Source organism: Platalea leucorodia (genome assembly GCF_965183815.1).
Source record: "Platalea leucorodia genome assembly, chromosome: 17".
Lineage (NCBI taxonomy): Eukaryota > Metazoa > Chordata > Aves > Pelecaniformes > Threskiornithidae > Platalea > Platalea leucorodia.
The window spans coordinates 7,849,084-7,867,129 of record NC_138839.1 but is presented as its reverse complement, the minus strand read 5'-3'; the positions used below and the strand labels follow the sequence as shown (position 1 = coordinate 7,867,129).

At 55.0% G+C, this 18,046-nt stretch overlaps 2 protein-coding genes across 2 annotated transcripts in view; both read left to right on the top strand.

The window, feature by feature from the left end:
- Positions 1-1,819, top strand: part of IGSF21 (immunoglobin superfamily member 21) — a gene marked incomplete at its 3' end in the record, with an annotated part of 41,497 nt that extends 39,678 nt beyond the window's left edge. The window contains exons 7-10 of the mRNA XM_082328747.1: positions 804-889; positions 1,115-1,307; positions 1,402-1,440; positions 1,746-1,819. Of these exons, the coding sequence (XP_082184873.1) occupies positions 804-889; positions 1,115-1,307; positions 1,402-1,440; positions 1,746-1,819 (392 nt within the window). The remainder of the gene's footprint in view (positions 1-803; positions 890-1,114; positions 1,308-1,401; positions 1,441-1,745) is intronic.
- A 5,326-nt stretch (positions 1,820-7,145) lies between these two features.
- On the top strand, positions 7,146-10,858 carry KLHDC7A (kelch domain containing 7A; the record flags this gene model as incomplete). The annotated part of the gene is made up of 2 exons (XM_082329219.1): positions 7,146-9,680; positions 10,652-10,858. The coding sequence occupies 2 exons, from the start codon at positions 7,146-7,148 to the stop codon at positions 10,856-10,858; spliced, it is 2,742 nt and encodes a 913-aa protein (XP_082185345.1).
- Positions 10,859-18,046: the final 7,188 nt, after the last annotated feature.

Below are 18,046 nucleotides of genomic sequence, written 5' to 3'. Positions count from 1 at the left end.
AAGGCTCATCCTGTCCCATCCATGGCAGCGCTTGAATATATGAAGGGTGACGCCCCCACTTTTGGCAAAGCACAGCCTCCCTCCTGCCCGTTTTCCCCTTCAAGCCTGCAAAAGCCTCCTTCCGTGCAAAGCGCAGGCAGCTCCTGGGGCTGTCCCATCCCACCCATGGCCCACGAAGGACATCCACACAACCCTGACCCAGTTGGGAGCAAAGAGCAGACCCAGCGTGGTGTCACCCCACCATGGCTGGCTGCATCACTGCTTCTCCCCTCAATGCACCAGGCAAAGGCACCCCAAGACTGGTGTGGGAAAAGGGATCCCCTCCTCTTTACAGGCCTCCTTGGCCTTTTGTGCCAGCAAGGCTTTGTGCTGTCTCCCATGCTAACAGCACTTGTGCATGACTCACTGAGGCCACCTTGTCCTGGGGATGCTTTTCTGAGGTGCCCATCTCCATGGCTTCAAACCAGCCTGACCCCTCTTGACCCCTGTTTCTGAGCAGAGCGGGGCTTGATGAGGAAATATGTCCTTCACCATCAATGCATCCCATTACAGTCATCTATCAGTCTCGCAGTCTTCCCGTTCATTTGCCTGTGGGGTCCTTGCCTACCTGTCTATCAATCATTTGGACGTCCATCAGCCTGTCCATCAATCACCCAGCCATCAGCTCCCCTCCGGCTGGCGCACACCGTGCCCCCCTCACCATAATCATTCATCAAACCATTATTAACCCCAGCCAAGCGCACCCACCAGCACTGGGAACGCCTCGCTCGGCTGATGTCCCTTCTTGTCCCCTTCCCTTGCAGTTGCTCCCAAGGGCCCGAAGATCACGATGACACCGACAAGAGCCCGTGTTGGAGATACTGTGCGGATCTTGGTGCAGGGCTTCCAGGTCAGCATCCCCATCCATCCCCGTCGCCATGGGGCGATGCCATGCCAACAGACAACCTTGCATCCACACCAGCACTTTATGGGTTTGGCCTGGTGGCCTTGGGTTGCATCATGGTCCCTACATTGGTGCACCCCTGGGCGTTTCAGCTGTACCCCGTCCCTGCTCCAGGCATGAGGCAGGGCTTACCCCCCTACACCCATCTCACAGCCCCCCATCTCCCCACAGAATGAAGTCTTCCCCGAGCCCCTCTTCACCTGGACGCGGGTGGGGAGCCGGCTCCTCGACGGCAGCGCCGAACATGACGGAAAGGAGCTGGTGCTGGAGAGGGTGCCAGCCGAGCTCAACGGCTCCATGTACCGCTGCACCGCCCAGAACCCCCTGGGCTCCACCGACACCCACACCCGGCTCATCGTTTTCGGTATGGCAGCACTGCGGGGGTCACCCCTCCCTCCACAAATCCTCACTCATCTCCCCCTAATAAAACTGTCTCTCTACGATTTCTTTCCCATTAGAAAACCCAAATATTCCCAGAGGAACAGAGGACTCCAACGGTGAGTGGTGGGACTGGTATTTCGACCTGAACCCCCCCGCAGGGAGGGAAGGACCGTGCAGAGCGCGTCCATCCTTGCATCGCCCCAAGCCCTTGCCCTCAGCAGCAGGGATGTCCTTGCACCAAAAGGGGCCCCGTGGATGCTCCCCGCAGCATCCCTGACCTGCTGCCCGCCCCGCACATGCTCCATAGCAAGTTTAAGAGGGGGATCCCCCCCAAAAAAAGGTGGTGACCCCATCCTGCTCTGAAGCCAAGGAGCAAGACACGGCTCCCTAAACTCCCCATCCCTTTTCTCCTCCTGCCTAGGTTCACTTACCAGCCACTGCGGCTTCAGACTAGTTTTGGCACTCACCCTAACAGTGATCCTGGAGCTAACGTGAAGCTTTGCCTGCCTCTTCCTCCTCCTCTTCCTCCATACGGCTCCACCTGGCATTTACACCTCCGTCAATCGGTTCTCTCGCTCTCTTTTTTTTTTTTCTATACTATTTACAGTCTCGGTCTCTTTCTGTCTGTGTCTTGGCTTCCTCAGACAATTTAATTAAAAGGAAAAAGAAAAATCTCCCCGGTAGAAGGCTGTGCTTAATGTTTTGCCTTGTGCTAGGGTACCCAGAACCATTTTGGGGTACCCAAAGGCTTTGCAGGGTCTTGTGGGGGGGGTCGTCTATTATGCAAGGGTCAGATTTCCCCTGGAAAAATCCATTTACACCATTCCCACTGCACCGAGCTGCTCCAGGTCTCAGCTCCCCGGGGTAGGGACTGCACGTGTCCCCAGCATGCGGGACGTTGGGGACAAGTCCTACACGCGGACGGTGGCGCTGGGAGCCCGAAAGCCGCGGATCACTGGCCTTACACCCTGGGACCTTGGTTGGGGCAAATCGGCTTTGCTGGAAGACGGGAGCCGTGCACAACGCTTGTCCCGGGCTGGACGGTCAATCTCTAGTGACAGACGGCTCCCAACCCAAAATGTCAGCGCTCACACATGAGCAGGCAGCACGCATCCCGTCGGGCAGCGCTGGCGCGGAGGCACCAGCCGAGTTTAAAGCGCTGTGCCCACGTTTGGTCCATCCCATCCTCCCCATCCCTCTTGGCTAATTGTCGCCGTGGAAACAGATAACGGTGCAGTGCAGCCAGATCCTGGTCATTCCTACGGTACCCCGTGCCGCCGGGCACATCCCAGTCCAGCGTTAATCCTGCTGCGGGATGGCTCTCTGCAAAAACCAGGTGGTTTTTGCCCCAATCCTGCCCAGTGCTGGAGGATGCTGGTGGTTTGCCCGGCTGCTTTCCCTCCCCAAAGCGCCCCAAGAGCATCCAGCCCCAGGTCAGGATCCCTGGGGAGCGGACACGGTGGTGGGGAAGAGGAGCCCAAGGACGGGGCGCTCCCCTGCCTTCTCCTCCAGGAACTCTTAATCCTAGAGGATTAGCCAGCAGCCATGCAGCGCTTCATCTTTCCAAAGCCCTGTACGAGTGCTAAGCATTATTATTGCTATTATGATTAATTATTATTAAGCAGATTCAGTCCCTACCATGCTCCGTTGCCAGCCTCGCTGCGAGCGATTTCCCAGCCTCAAAGGAGCCAAACAAACACGCGGCGGCTCAGGAGTTTTTTCCCATACTCAATAATTTGGGCTGGCAGCAATGCAGGGACAGACTGGGGCTGGCTGGGATGTAGGAGGATCGGCGGCTCCGCTTTCATCCCAAAGCAACAGCATCCGAGCACCCGGATCCCTTCGGACCAGCTGCCTGAATCCCCCCTTGCTCTCTCCCCCCAACCACTTTCACTGCTCCAGCCCATTGCATCTCCCTGGGTGCGAAGAGAACCTTCATTTTTTAGGGGAACTGTCATTTTTTAGGGAAATGTGTGACTCAGTTTACCCCCATGCTACCGAGCAGGCAGGAGAGCCCCCCACCACGGCATGGATGTTTCTTACCCTCCTCGCTGGACTGGAGATGCTCCAGGGGCCTCGTCCCAACGTGATTAAACAACCATTAGGCCTTCTCACTTCAAAACCAGGGATTTACAGACGCCCAAACCTCCATTTAAATGCAAATGTGGTGATTTTAGCCCGGAACCATGGAAATGAGGAGCATTAGAGAGGCAGTGCCACCATCAACCGGCTCTGCTTGGCGCCGTCTCAAGAGTGACATGACCTCCCCATCCAGCAGCTGGGAGAGGACCAGTGGGCTCAGAGGTCCTGCATCCCAAATCCACCCCTCTGTGTGCATTTGGGATGCTTAGCTCTTTCCCGTGGTGACGGATCAGGGTATAGGATGGGACCCTCTCAGCACCAGCACAGCCAAAGCGATGACCGAGGGGATATGGGCATCTCCCCTCGTTTTGGGCAGAGGTGCTACCTGCTTTCCCAAAGTGACCCCAAGGCGAGGGACATGGAGAGATGCCACCCCCACCAAAGCAGCGATCCAAAGAAAACCTCCCATACCATGCTGGACCCTGCCTTCACCTCCTGCCCCTCTCATCCTCCACCTACGAGCCCTGCCTCCCCGTCCCCATCCACCTTCCTACAGGTAATTAAAAAGGACATCAATTAAATCCCTGGCTCCCCCTACCACACACCCCGTTGTTGGAGGACCTGGCGGTGAATAATGCAGGAGGCTGGAGGGGGAAAGAGCTGCTCAGGTTGTTTCATTATTGATGAGAGATGACAGATCCACGGCTGACAACCTGCCTAAGAGATATGATTAGCTTGTAAAAAATTAATCGTGCTTCTTAGGGATGACGCGAGCTGAAAACCCCAAGGAGCGGCGTTATCGATGTTCCCTAATTTCAGGGGACTTTGAAAAGGTTTTAGCAAAATTTGGAAGTGGCAATTACATTCAATTAGAGTCACAAGTGCCGAGACGTCACCACTGCTCGGAGACACCACGGCTGCATCCCCTGCTCCCTTACACTGCCGCTCATCCTCCTTCCCGCAAGGCATAGATAAATATACATTTATATGTCGGACCTGCATTTTTACCGCGAGGATCCGCCCTCCTGACTTCATTCCCCGTAGCTCGAGCTCGCCTGTCAGGCTCTGGTCCCCCCCATCCTGCCATTTGTGAAGGCAACAGCACCCAGAGCACGCTGCCTGCCGAAAATGCCCTCGCCTCCCCCTGCACTCCGTGTTTCGCCATCGCAAGGTCCATAAAAACCCACCGATGACAAGGATAACCACGCTCAGAGTCAGGGTTTTGGCAGCCCAGCCCTGCATCTCTCAAGGATGCGGCACATCCAAGCTCCCAGCCCTTTGGGATATTAGAGTGGGGGACACAAAACCAGGGATGCTCCGGCTCGATGGGGCTGGGAATGCCAGTGGGAGCGATGGCGGGCTTTGCTTGGTGCTGCCCCTGCCTCCCCTACCTCATTACTGGGCACAGTTACTGCCGTGGCCGGGTCCACAGGGCCACCAAGGGCATGCATAATTCATACTTCCCAGCTCACGAACGCAAGGATCTTTGCAGCTCTACCTGCACATTAAAAACCGCGGCAGTGAAAGATGAAGAAACCCAGGGTTGTGGCCATGCATGGGTGGCCAGACCCTTTGCCAATTAGCCGAGCCCCAAAACACGTGCCCAGCCTCAATGCACATCCCCATTACCCCGACTCCAGCTCAGCTTTGGGACCCTCCAGGTTTGCAGGCAGGAGGGATACGCCGTCCCCGAGGTTCTGGCCAGACCAAGCGCCCCAACGATGGATTTTGCGTCCCCGTGCCAAACAGGGCGGAGGGGAGTGGCTGGGTGGGTTTTGCCTGGTGTTTTGGCCCCTGGACCAAGACGCAACCATGCAGGCTGCATCAGTCCAGCTCTTAATCTAAATAACCTTATTCCCCCAGCCTCTTTGTTGCTGTATTTCCCCATGCTGCACCCATACAAGGTGACAACTTCCAAACATCCCCCTAAAAACTGCTGGGGGCTCTCCCCATTCACAGCAGGGATGTGCACAGGGGTCCCCAACTGCCAAGCCAGCACAGGGAATTTACCCCTCTTCTTCCATATATATAAATATTACACTATTTAGCACGCGGTCCCCCACCTAACGAGCATCCATGGCAAGTCTAGTGGCAGATATACAACCACCCCTCGGCACCACCGCGGTCCCCGTGTGAAGCCATCCAGCAAAAAGCAGCATCTCAGCATTGGCAGGGAGGGCATCTCAGTGCTTGCAGATGATGGTGAAGGTGGGGAACGTGGCCCAAGGAGGTTCAGATGGTCCTCCCTGTCGCAAAAAGGCAGTGCCCGAGATCATGCAACGGCTGGTGAAGATCAGCTTCTGCACGGGAGGTGGTTTGGGAGGCTGTGGACACTGGGCGTGAGCTCACGAGCACCCACCACCCATTAAAGACCCATAGCAAGACCTCATCCCACCACACTGACCCACGCAGTCAGGTCCCATCGCACCCACACCTCCTACAAGGAGCTGTTTTAGCATTCCCTGGGCTCATTTCTCCAGCAAATCCCACCGGATCAGGACCAAGCTAGCGGGGAGCGAGTCCCTGCGTACAAACAGGAGCAGCCACCCACCCCCACCAACATTTTGGCTGTTTCTTTGCTGCCTTGTAGGGCCTCGTTTCTTTATGCATTTCTCAGCATGTGAGACGTTCCCCTCGGGGAAAAGGAAATTAATTTTATCTCTTTGAATTCAGCTCGCTTAGCGACGGCTGCGGAGGGCTGCCATTCCCCAGGCCCCCTCCTCTCCCCCCTGCTGCGGTCCACGCGTGGGGACCCAGCTGCCTCGGGGACGACGGGGACAACAGTTCCCCTAAATCTTTGAAATTCAGATCAGAATCAGACACATCCCCGACATCTTTCCAGGGGAAGAAAGAAGCAAGCATGACACTGTCTGGCATCCTCCGTGCCTCAGTTTCCCCACAGCGACTCCAGTCCCTGCGGACATCCCACAGACAGCAGCACATCACTTCGAAACGACGACTCACATCTCTCCCATCCCAAATTTCTTCCTGGTCCTGATGCTTTTATTCATTTCCCTTAGTTCATCCCTCTCGCTGTGCATATGGATGCAGGTCTCTGAACGTGGCTGCCACCAGCTGCAGTTTCACTCCTGCCTTTAGTTGCTCCTTGGTGTCCAGTTTTCCCCCTCCCAAAGCCCCCAGCTCCTTTTCCGCCGACTCTTAATTCCCTTGCCACTTCCAAGCTGGCCTCAAAGAGGCCCCAGCAGCTTTCGGGCTATTTCCCATCACCCTTCGTTAGCCAGCATGCCGCAAACGAAGGCCACCGAATTAATCACCCGCCTCTGCCACGGAGCAGCTGCTTGGCGTCGGACCGAAGGTCCGCCCGGCACCGGGCTGCTTCTCCCTCCCTTCCCCGTGCCTGCGCTCAGGGATGAAGGACCTTCCCTGGATGAAACAACTTACTTTCCCCTTCCATTGCACAATCCCTTTTAAATAGCAAAAGAAACGGGGAGGCAGCACCATCGGGTTCTCAGAGGAGATACTTTTCCTCCCTTTGTGCTTCCTTTTGCTTTTCTCTGAGCCTCTCTGTTTACCAGGCTAATAAAGCTGGCTCTGTGCCGCCAGCTCTGGGCTGCACCTTTTCCCCGGAGCCCAGCCCAGCCCAAACATGCAAAGCTCGTCCGGAAACCTCCTGCCAGCTTTGCCCGCTCAAAGTCACCTTGCCCCAAACCTTCAGCTCCACGCTCCGGGCTTGCTTGACAATCATTAATCGGCTTCTCCGCATTCCCGGCATGGAAAAATGCCCCAGCAGGTAACCCTGCCCTGGCAGTCCGACATGCAGCTGGCCGGCAAGCTGGTCCTCTCCGCCGCCGCTCTGCTCTTCCTGACTTTGGCGTACAGGTTTTATAAGTCCCGCTCGCTCGCCGGGGGCAAAATCCCGCTGGCTGACGTGGGAGGAGAGCGGAGGGAAAACGCTGCCCGGGATGGGGATGGGGATGGTGCAGCGGGTCTGCGACGGAGGAGGGTGTTTGGTGAGGAGGCGAGGAAGGATGGTGGGGAGGCACAAGCGAGCGGTCAAGCGAGCGTTCCTGCGACACGGCACACGCTTCCCCGGGGGGATCGAAGTCTGCCAAGGGGTGAGGAGGAGGAGGAGGAAGGAGAGGAGATGGTTTCTGAACTTGGGCTGACTTGCAGGAGAGCGGGGATGGCCAGGAGGGGAAGTGAGCTGGGAAGCGAGCCGGGAAGCGAGCTGGGAAGTAAGCTGGGAAGTAAGTCCGGAAACAAGCCAGGAATCAAGCCGGGAAGTGATTCGGGAGGCGAGCCAGGAAGCGAGCCAGGAAGCAAGTTGGGAAGCAAGTCGGGAAGCAAACCAGGAATCGAGCTGGGAAGTGATCCGGGAAGCGAGACAGGAAGCAAGCCAGGACACAAGCCAGGAAGCAAGTTGGGAAGCGAGCCAGGAAGCGAGCCGGGAAGCGAGCTGGGAAGTGAGCTAGGAGGTGATCTGGCAAGCAAGCCAGGAAGCGAGTCGAGCTCTTATGGCCCTGGGGACACAGCCGAAACACTGAGAAGCTGCGGGGAGGAGGGCACACTTGCCCCAAGCACCAGGATTGCTAATACCCAGATGGCACGGGACGGACGCACCCAAAGCACAGAGCAGAATTTGACCAGTGGAGGAACGATCCGGGAGTCCAAGGGGTGCAGGGGGACAATCCAGACCCTCAGTGTCACCTCAGACCTGGGGCTAACGATGACGGCGAGCAACACAGGGTCAGACACCTCCTACTCTTTCTCCTCAGTCGCAAAGATCCAGGTGGAGGAGAACTACATCACCGAGCGGCAGGCGAAGGACGGGGCCGGGCAGCCAGTCCCTGGCCTCAAAGGCAAAGTCTATGACTACTATGTCCAGTCCATCTCCCAGTCAGTATCAAAGAAGAGGTCTCTCTCCTACATCCATCTGGGAACATCCCGGCGCTGCAGCTCAGAGCGGGTCAATGAAGAGCTGCAGAGCTTTGCAACCCAGGAACTGGACCCAACTTCAGCAACACAGGATCCCACCACCTCCTCCATAGCTCCATCAACTACAGGGAGCTTGGAAATCTCCCTTGAGCCACCATCTCCTGGCCGCAAGGACAGCATCCTCCAGATCGCCGACAGCCCCCATCTCCAACTGCCCATGGAGGGTTTTGGGGTCACAGTGCCAGCCAGCATGCTGCCTGCAAGCCCCCAGCCAGGGCTGGTGGCCGGTGCTGACCTCTTCCAAATGCCACCACCCACCCACCTGGACCTGGGGAACTGCTACGAGGTCCTCTGCACAGCCAAGGCGCAGAAGCTCAGCCACCTCCAGGAGGCCGCCTACAAGGTGATGAGCGACAACTACCTACAGGTGTTGAGGACACCTTCCATCTACGGCTGCCTCAATGCCGGCGAGCGGGAGCTCATCCTGCGGCGGAGGATGAAGGGGAAGATGTACGTGGCTGTGGCGGACATCAATGCGCAGGAGCCCGGCCTTCACACCAGCCGCCTCTGCTACTACGATGACAGAGGGGACTGCTGGCATCACCTCTGCCACGTGCCACCAGAGGTGGTCTCCCAGGGGTGCGCCATGTGCAGCATGTTCAACTACCTCTTCGTGGTGGCTGGCTGTGAGGGCACAGGCCGGACGCAGAGACCTTCCAACCGTGTCTTCTGCTATGATCCCCTGACCAACATCTGGAGGGAGATCTGCCCCCTGAACCAAGCACGGCCGCACTGCAAGCTCGTGGCCTTGGACGGCCACCTCTATGCCATCGGTGGCGAGTGCCTCTACACGGTGGAGCGCTATGACCCCCGGAAGGACTGCTGGACCTTCACCGCACCCCTGCCCCACGACACCTTTGCCGTGGCCCACATGGCCACAGTGTGCGATGGGGAGATCTACGTGACAGGGGGCACCTTGCGCTACGTTCTGCTGCGTTATGCCGCCCGCTCGAACAGCTGGAGCGTCAGCCCAGTCGGCGGTGGCAAGGATAAGACGGCCGAGATGGTGAGCGCCAATGGCTTCATCTACCGCTTCGACCTCCACCGCAGCACGAGCATCAGCGTCTACCGCTGCGGAGCCAAGGCCAAACTATGGTATGAGTGTGCCACCTACGCCATGCCCAATCTGTCCACGTTCCAGTGCGCCGTGGTGGGCAGCCTGGTACACTGTGTTGGCCGGCACTTCCACATACGCTTCTTGGCCGACCACATCTCACCACGCTTTGGGACCAAGGAGCTGCAGCCCTTCCCATCTCCCCGTGGCAACCTCCTCCCAGCTGTCCTGGTGCTGCCAGAGGGAGGGATGACGCAAACGCAGGTTTGAGGGATCCATGCTGGGGTCTCGTGCAACAGTGATGGTGGCTCAGACATGACATGATGCTGAAAGCTGGTAGAAGAAGCCACCAGCCCACATTGGACCATGTAGCATGGGACCAACACTCGCAGGACAACGTTACCCATACCTATCATCAAGCAGGCATCACACCAGTCCCCATAAGTAAGGAAGGAGAGAAATTGCCCTTGGATACTGCCAGTAAACCCAGCCTTGAAGACACAAGGAAGAGGAAAGCAGGAGCTGGGTGGACTCGTTTGCTTAGAGGTATTTAAACATAGGCGTGCTTGCTCGGATGCAAATAAACCGCGGTTCACTGCAGGCTCCCAGCTGTGCACTGCCCAATAAGTAGCTGCTTTACACACCGGGTGTTTAATATTGATCTGGACACGCAAGCACAGGAGATTTGAGGGTGGAGGAACACAGCAGGGAGGTTTGAGCCCTAAGGAGGGAGCACTTTAAGGTCAGCCCCATTGGCATCAAGCCAACATTGAGCCTTCAGGCTTGACCGCACGCATCACCCCAGGGCTGGAGGGTGGGGGCCAGAGGGTGCACTGCTCCTACCAGTGCCTTGTTATCTGTCACCTTATTCTCAGCACAGAATAATATATATATATTTATATGCACGTGATGTAAATAGGCACTATAGATTTATAGACAGCTGGTCTTAAATGAAATTAAAGTGAACATTTGGTAAAATTAACCACGGGCTACTGTTGCGCATCATTTCAAGCCGTAGCCAAGCCTAATGGGAACAAAGAGACCGGTGCATGTTTTACATCGCTAATTACTGCACAGACATCATCTCTGAGGAGCAAACCAAACGCAAAGCAGGGCCCTGGATGTGAGCAGCCAGTCTTTCATCCCCTTTTCCCCAGGTTTCACCGACCTCACTCCGCTGCCTCCATGTCCTGCCAAAAGCCTACTTTGGGTAATTGCGTTTTCTTCCCCTCTAGCCATTAGAGAAACGGCTCGTCATCCGTCAGCCCCAGACGGACAAAAACAGCTCCCAGATGGACAAAACCCTCCTCTACCTGCCTGCTTGGTGGCAGCAGGTCATGAGCACCAAGTCAGGGATGCACCTGAAGTGCTTGGAGATAAGAGATGGTGCTGGAGCAGCCCATGGTATCACCGTTTGCGCCTTGCTGCTCATGGTGGTTTAGGAGAGCTTAGGTTAATGTTCTCTCAAGGTGCTCCCAAAACTATTTATTACTTCTCTCAGTCACCGCCTGGAGGCCTCACGTTTCTGCCTTCAAGGGCTTCCTACAAAGGTCAGTGGCATCCATCCATGTTGGAGACCTTGGGGAGCTGCATTAATTAACCCTGCCTCTGAGGTTTGCTCGTTAGCTGTAGCACGTTGCTTCTGCTGATGGAGGATGGTGATGCATCCTCTCCTCGTGCTAAAAGCTGCGATGGTCCAGCCTCTTTCACCACCCTTGGGGCCACCTCTTCCTACGCCAGGAGGACCACCCCACCAACGATGTGCGGGGGCTGCAGCCTCCTGCATCCCAGCATCCCTCTCTGCTGGGATGCCTGGGCTGGTGAATCTTGTCAATCAAAAAAGCTCCTTATTATTAACATTATTATTTAACTCTGCTATTTAGCTACCTCCATAGCTGGTGCTCAGAGCAGCAAGCTCAACAAGATGGGCTCACGCATGCTGCAACACATTTCTACGTCTCCCCTGGCAAAACCCAGGTCCTGGCTGCTTCACGGGAACAGCCCAGGCCCTTTGCAACCTGCAAAAGCCTCTTGTCCCCATCAGCATCCCAGTTTCATGCCCTTCGGCACCCCTGCCGCAGCAGGCTGGGCGCTGGGGAGCAGAGGACGCACTGCCTGGGTGGGAGCTGGGCAGCTGGAGCCCTTCCAGGTGACAACCTATTTTTTCATCCCCAGAAAAGCTTCCCTGGGATCCTGTCCTTCTCACGGTGCCTCTTTGCTTCCGTTTAATATTTCACCTTTCCTTTAACTCCTTGCTGCCAGGTTGCAACCTCAAAACCCAGCAGCTTTTCCTCCTTCCCCAGCCTGACGGTGAGCGATGAATAACAACGACCGCGGGTGGGCAGCTCTCCCCCCTCTCCTGCACTCTCCAATATTAACATGATTCGCCTGGGGAGGCATTTTGGAGATTAAAAGTGCTGGGGACACCCCGTGCCGGAGCACTGCTTGTTCTGCAGGGAAGGACAACCAGGTTCGGAGCAAAAAGCATGCAGCGATCCTGTGGCTGATGGCGAAATGCCTTTTGGCTGCGGTTAAGGGAAAACAAAGGGGAAAGGACAAATGCAAACCGATACTCAGACCTGAACGATTTTTTTTTTTTGCTCCCAAATACCGGCGCAGGGAGGAGCCTTTGGAGGGCTGGTAGGCACAGTGGCAATGGCGGTGTCACCGGCTGACTCCTGCCACCACCACCAGATCCCGGTCATTGATTTCCAACAGTGCCGGCCACCCACCTCTGTGTTTCTGCTGATGGGCAGCATCTTCAAACCGCAGGTTTGCAGCCCTCGGGATAACCCTAAGACCATCGAGTAGTTTCAGTGCAGCTTGTGGCATCAGGATGTTATCTGTTTTTGCTGATCAGGTTGGTAAAACTGCCACAATTTACAGGGAAAAAGGGTTGGGAAGCAGGCAGTGCATCCTAATAAAACTCCGCAGCATGCACCGTGGAGCTACAAACCACCCTGAGCAGGTTCAAGCAACGATAAATACTTAGAGGTCGCAATAAACCCGTCCAGGCTGGGGGTTTACCTGGAAGGTCCTGCTCTTGGGAGCCTCTTCCCTTGCTGCAAGACCCGTCGCTGTAAACCAGGACCCTCGCTGGATCGGAGACCACCAGGGCTGGGTGCTGGAAGAGAAAACACAACCACCACCAGGCTCATGAGATCTGGGAAAACCAGTTTCCACCATCCACTAGCAATTCTTCCATCCCTATAATTCCCTCAAGGGTGACACCAAGGATGCTCTCCAGCCAAGAGCTCCTTCATCACCAGTGCCTGGACCCATCGCTGCCCTCTGAGCCCCGCTTTATCTCCCAAAAGAAGGGTGCAACCACTAAACCACGCTGCTTTGCAACCAAATATAACCTTTGCGCTAAATTCGGTATTTTTTTCTAATCAGGAAGACCCATTACCTACCCCCGCCACGTTTATTTAGGCAATTACGTAGTTTAATGTACATTGATTCAGATTCTTAATTTTTACATTTTTGATTATGATAAAAAACCAGGGAGTGACGCATTTCTTATTTGCTCGGCGCTCTTTTTTCCTTTGCAACGTGCCAAGCTGCATGCGAATGGAAATTGGAAGTCAATTAAAGAAGTGCAAAACCAGCATTTTAAAATCTTTTTTATTAGTTAAACACGGCTACCTTCAATGTGTCGGCTACAGCAGGGTGGAAAAAAAAAACTCAAAAAGCAAAAAAGTGAGCTTATCCAGACATGTTTTGCATTTAAAACCGACGCTGTGCATGAAAGAAATATTAAGCGTAGCGAACTGACAAATTAAGTATCTCGTTCCTGACAAGCGGGAGCAAACTCGTGTCGGTGGTTGAGGAGCCGGGTGGGAATTTAAAGCCAGGGGAAGGGAAAGACTCATCGCAGCATCTCTACGTGCCAGTAAGGGAGGTGGCACCTCTCAGCCCCTGGCCGTGGTTTCTCCTAGACCCTCTGGAGACTTGCCTACGGCAACATCTACGCTGCTATGGGTTGTGTTGCCATCAGGAGAGCCTCCGTGAGATGTTTAAAGCCGAGGAGAGATGTCCTGTCCTCTCCCACTCATTTCTTCACCCCTCCTGCACCTAATCCAAGCTGACCACCCACGCATGGCCACCAGCAACCCCTTGGTAGAGCAGATCCTGGAGGCACCAACCTCAGCCTTTCTCTGCTCTGGTTTGCAACCAAGAACAACCCAGTTGTGTAGACAGGGAGCTGCACCCAAGCTGCAGAACCTCGTTTACAGGCAGATGCTAACGAACCAGGACTCAACACGACCCCACCGCTTGCAAGACCCAGACCTGCTTGCCTGGTGCCAAAGGGACGTTTCTTGGCGGCATCCACAAGCCACCGCTCCGGGAACGCCAGCCAGCTCCTTGCGAACACAGAGAGATCAGTGCTAATGAAAGATGCTATCGCAGAGCCGGCGTCCGGCCAGACAAACGTAATTAGCGGTATTTGCAGAAGACAAACCTTGGCGAGGACGGGGGGGATGGGAGTACATCCCCTTGTGATCATTTTGGGGAAAAAACACGGCCATTTGGAGGCCTTCCAAGCTAGAATAACAGCCTCGCCAATGACTATTTAATTAAAACCCGTGCGGCGTTCGAAGGGAGAAGGGCTGTGAGTGAATAAGCGCGGTGATAAAATATGCATCGGCTCCGGCATAAGTTCTCCCTCCCCGGCACAAGCCTTTGCTTAAACCGTTGATGTTTTTTGATTCACAAGCTCCAGTGAGGAGGGAACATTTGGCAGCCACTATTTCAATCCCACCGGGAGTTTTTTCCGGGGGTTATAGCCACGCTGTAGTTTAGGATGTGTCAGCGCTGGCATCATAAACACAGATCAGAAACGCTATAAAAGGAGGAAAAAAAAACCAAAACCACACTCATGGCTGGAGTTTAGCATCCTGCGAGCTCGGGCCAAAGGCAAATTATTTCTCCGTTACTGAAATAAAATCAATAAAGTTCATTTTTATTTACAGAAGAGCCAAAGAGGGGAGAAGGGAAGACTCCTCGAGCTGCAGAAGGGTGATAGGGGTGTTTATGGTTTTCAGCTGCTTTTCAACCAAAACCACAAGGCACTGGGCAGTGATTTCAAGGCAAAAAACAGCGGCTGGGCTCTTCTCAGCTGCCTTTCGTGCACCTTATTGAAAATATCCCCAGGTCCCTTAGAGGTGCGAACCCTGGGGTGAAACCCCTCACCCCGAGGCAGCCTGGGGAGATGCTATCTCTCAAGAAGCTACCATCCAGCTAAATCAAATCAGGTTTATTTGGTTCACCGCTCTCCTACAACACACCCTGGGCACGTAAAGAGGGTGAGCATGTGGTTTGGGGACAATGAACTTCGTGCTGGGTCACTGCCCCAAAAATACCTCGATTCCCATCAGGGCAAATAACCTTTTAGTTCGTCACTGTTTTCTGAACGGGAGGATTTTGGGCGATGCTCAAGTTGCTTTGAATCAACATCATTTGTTCAATTCGCACCTCCCGAACGCCAGGCTCGGCTTTTGACAGAAATTGCCTTTTTGCCCCAAAACAAGCAGCCTGGCGAGGCAGCGCAGGGTTTGTGCTGGTGCCAGGTCTGCCTGCCTTCCCCAGAAATAGTGACGTTTAAATTTAGTATTTAGTTCAGTCCCAGCTTGCAGCCCCCCATCAGGGGGGCAAGGAGCAAAGCATCGCCTAAACCCTGCTCGCAAGAGCACCCCTCACTCCCTGGAAGCTCCTTAACCCGTCATGGGGGAACACGGCGCCCCACCAAGCCCCTTCTGGTGCACAGCAGGACACAAGCCATCCTGGATGTGACCCCAAGGAGACAGCAGGCACCAGAGGCGTATGGGATGCTTGATTTCTCCGTGGCCAAAGGATCACCCAACGCAATGCTCCATCTCAAGCCAAGGTGAAGTCAATACCTTACATCCTTCTACTTCAGGATCTGAGAGTCCTCACAGCTTGTTGTTTCATTAAATCTCTGCTTAATTTACGGTGTCTCTAACCAAAGGACAGCGTCACACTGGAAGCATCCTCGCCAGGCTAAGAGGAGATGGATCAGACCGCGCCACGTGCGTGGGCAGCCGGGAAGACCATCCAGCCTCATCCGCTATCATCCATCAGCGCCAAGCGCAAGGATCATCCATCCCGTGAGCAGTCCAGGACAGATGCGAGCAGCGAAGCATATCAGCCATGCAGGGATGGGGTGACCAAGATGAGTCTGAGCAAGGGGCCTCTCTCCAAATCAGCTCAGAAAAGGCAGCTTGGTTAATGCTGCGGTCCCCGGTTAATGCTGCAGGGATGCTGCAGTCCCTGGTTAATGCTGCGGTCCCCAGTTGAGCTGCGGGGATGCTGTGGTCCCTAGTTAACGTTGTGGGGATGCTGCAGTCCCTGGTTAACGTTGCAGGGATGCTGTGGTCCCTGGTTAACGCTGCAGGGATGCTGCGGTCCCTTCCCTTCCTCCCTTTGTTTGCAAAGGTCATTGGGGCTGCCCAGGACCATGCACAGCACCAGCTCCAGGACAAAGCAGCCCGGACACAAGACCGGAGAGGTCTCAGGGACTCAACGCGCCTGCAGCGAGCTGCATCCTCCACCTTCGGGGCTGGTCCGGAGCCACCAACCCCTCCAGGCAGCCCATGGGAGCCACCCTGAGCAGATCCCCGATGGGGCTGCCATTGCCACAAGTGCCGCTTTTAGTCCAGTTTAATATCAGTGAGGGATTTTGAAGACGTCATTACTGGTTAGGAGGCACCAGCAGCGAGAAACCCTCCCTCTAAGCTGCACCGGCAGCCCCTATATACAGCTCACAGCACAAATACGGTGTGAGAAAATTTGCTGGCAAGCCACGTGAGGTCAACGTGATGCTTGTAGCAGAAAAGCTCCCGGCCCTGTGCTTCTGGCTGCTGCTCATAGCCCAGGGATCACACCCTGCGTGAAAACCCCTTAGCTCCATCCCCTCCAAGTCCTCCGGCTCCCGCAGGCATTTTGCATCCCCAACGTGGACCTTTTCATGCTGCCTCCCTGTACCTGCTGCTTAAACCCCTCAGCTCCGGACACAGGATTTTTCACCCCCTCCATCCCACTCCCCTGCCTTATCTGCAGGTGGGAAGCGAGATGCCAGCCTCAGCATCAGCCGGTGACGCAGCCGAGCTTGAAGGCGCTCAGACTGGCCACGGCTGATAAAGGGCTTAGGGCTGGTGCCAAGAGCCAGCGAGGCTCCGGGAAGGGTCCTGGGAGGGGGGACACGGGCTCCATCCCAGCCATCCCATGGAAAACCCACGCCTGCAGCAGCTCAGCCGCATTCTGGGTTTCCCTTCCCAACAGCAAGGAGCGTGCGCTTCGGGAGCTCTTCTCCTCTTCCTCTCCCGGGGGGAGGAAGAAGATGCTGGAGGACGTGGCGGGGGCATTGCATTTATTGCAAGAGCATTGGTCCCCACATTGTCCCTATGGATACCCGACAGCTGCTAAGAAAGCAGCTGGAAAGCCAAAAAAAAAGAGAAAATTAATACAATTATGAATCAATAGAGATGCCTTCCACATCAGGAAGGAGCTGGGCGACTGGGTGCTGCGGGGAATTCGCATCCCGGTGTGGCTTGAGAGCTGAAAGCCACCAGAGGCAGAGGCAGGAGCGCTTCGGCTCGGCCGCGTGGCGGCGGCGAGGGGGTTAATTTGCCGCGGCGATGGATTTTCGGTGCCCGCTGTCGATAAACAGGGCAGCAATTATGTTGCATTTCTCTGATGGCTGCGGATCTTTAGAAAAAGCAACACAATAGCAGTTCACTGAATCTCGGTGACACGCAAATTCGATCCGTCGTGTTGCTCACAGCTGAGGCTTCCCAACTCTGCTGCTGGGTTTGGGTTTGTTTGTTGGTTTGTTGTTTTTTTTTTTTTTGTTTAAACCTTCAATAAAAAGGTTTCCATCGGTTTCATGCTGCTGCCACCCCCTCGGTTTCAGTGGGAGGCATCCAGGTTTACGCCTCCCTCTCTAAGAGCAGGAGGAAATGCCAGCAAAGTGGCTTTTTTACAGCATGCGGTAGAGAAACCATCAAAATAGTCACAGGCAGAATGAAAAACCTCAGGCTGGAAACAGCTTTGCACTTGGTTTGGTGAAAATAGAGGCTCGTTCCTTTTTATTCCCTCCCAAAAAAAGAAGAAACTTTACCAAAATATCATTTCCATCACAAAGCAGTGCTGCTTTCACTCCCAAAGGGCACTGCTACCATTGCAAACAGTCCTAACACATCCAAGTCTGTCTTACCACGGGTCTAATTTTGCATCAAACCAGGTGAAAAAAAAGTGGATTCTCCCTTTTTCCTCTTTTCCAATTCCCGGCCAGCAAACCAACATGAAATTCAAGAAGTCAGCGAGGTTAAAGGCAAGCCCTCCTGATTTTCCATCGGTTGAATTTGCAGTAGATTCATCACATTTCATTTGCGGCTGAAACTTTCCGCAAGCCCCAGTATGTGCTATCGATTCGCAGCTGCAAAGCCTCTGGCCCGGCCTTTCCAGCCATTCCTCTTGGATGCAGAACATCCCGGAGGATTTGTTATACATGGATCTCACCCCAGACATCCCACCACCAAGGACAGAGGATGCTTCGGGTGACCAGCACCTACACGGCCACCTCCATCCCTGCCGTTGTGGTACCCTGC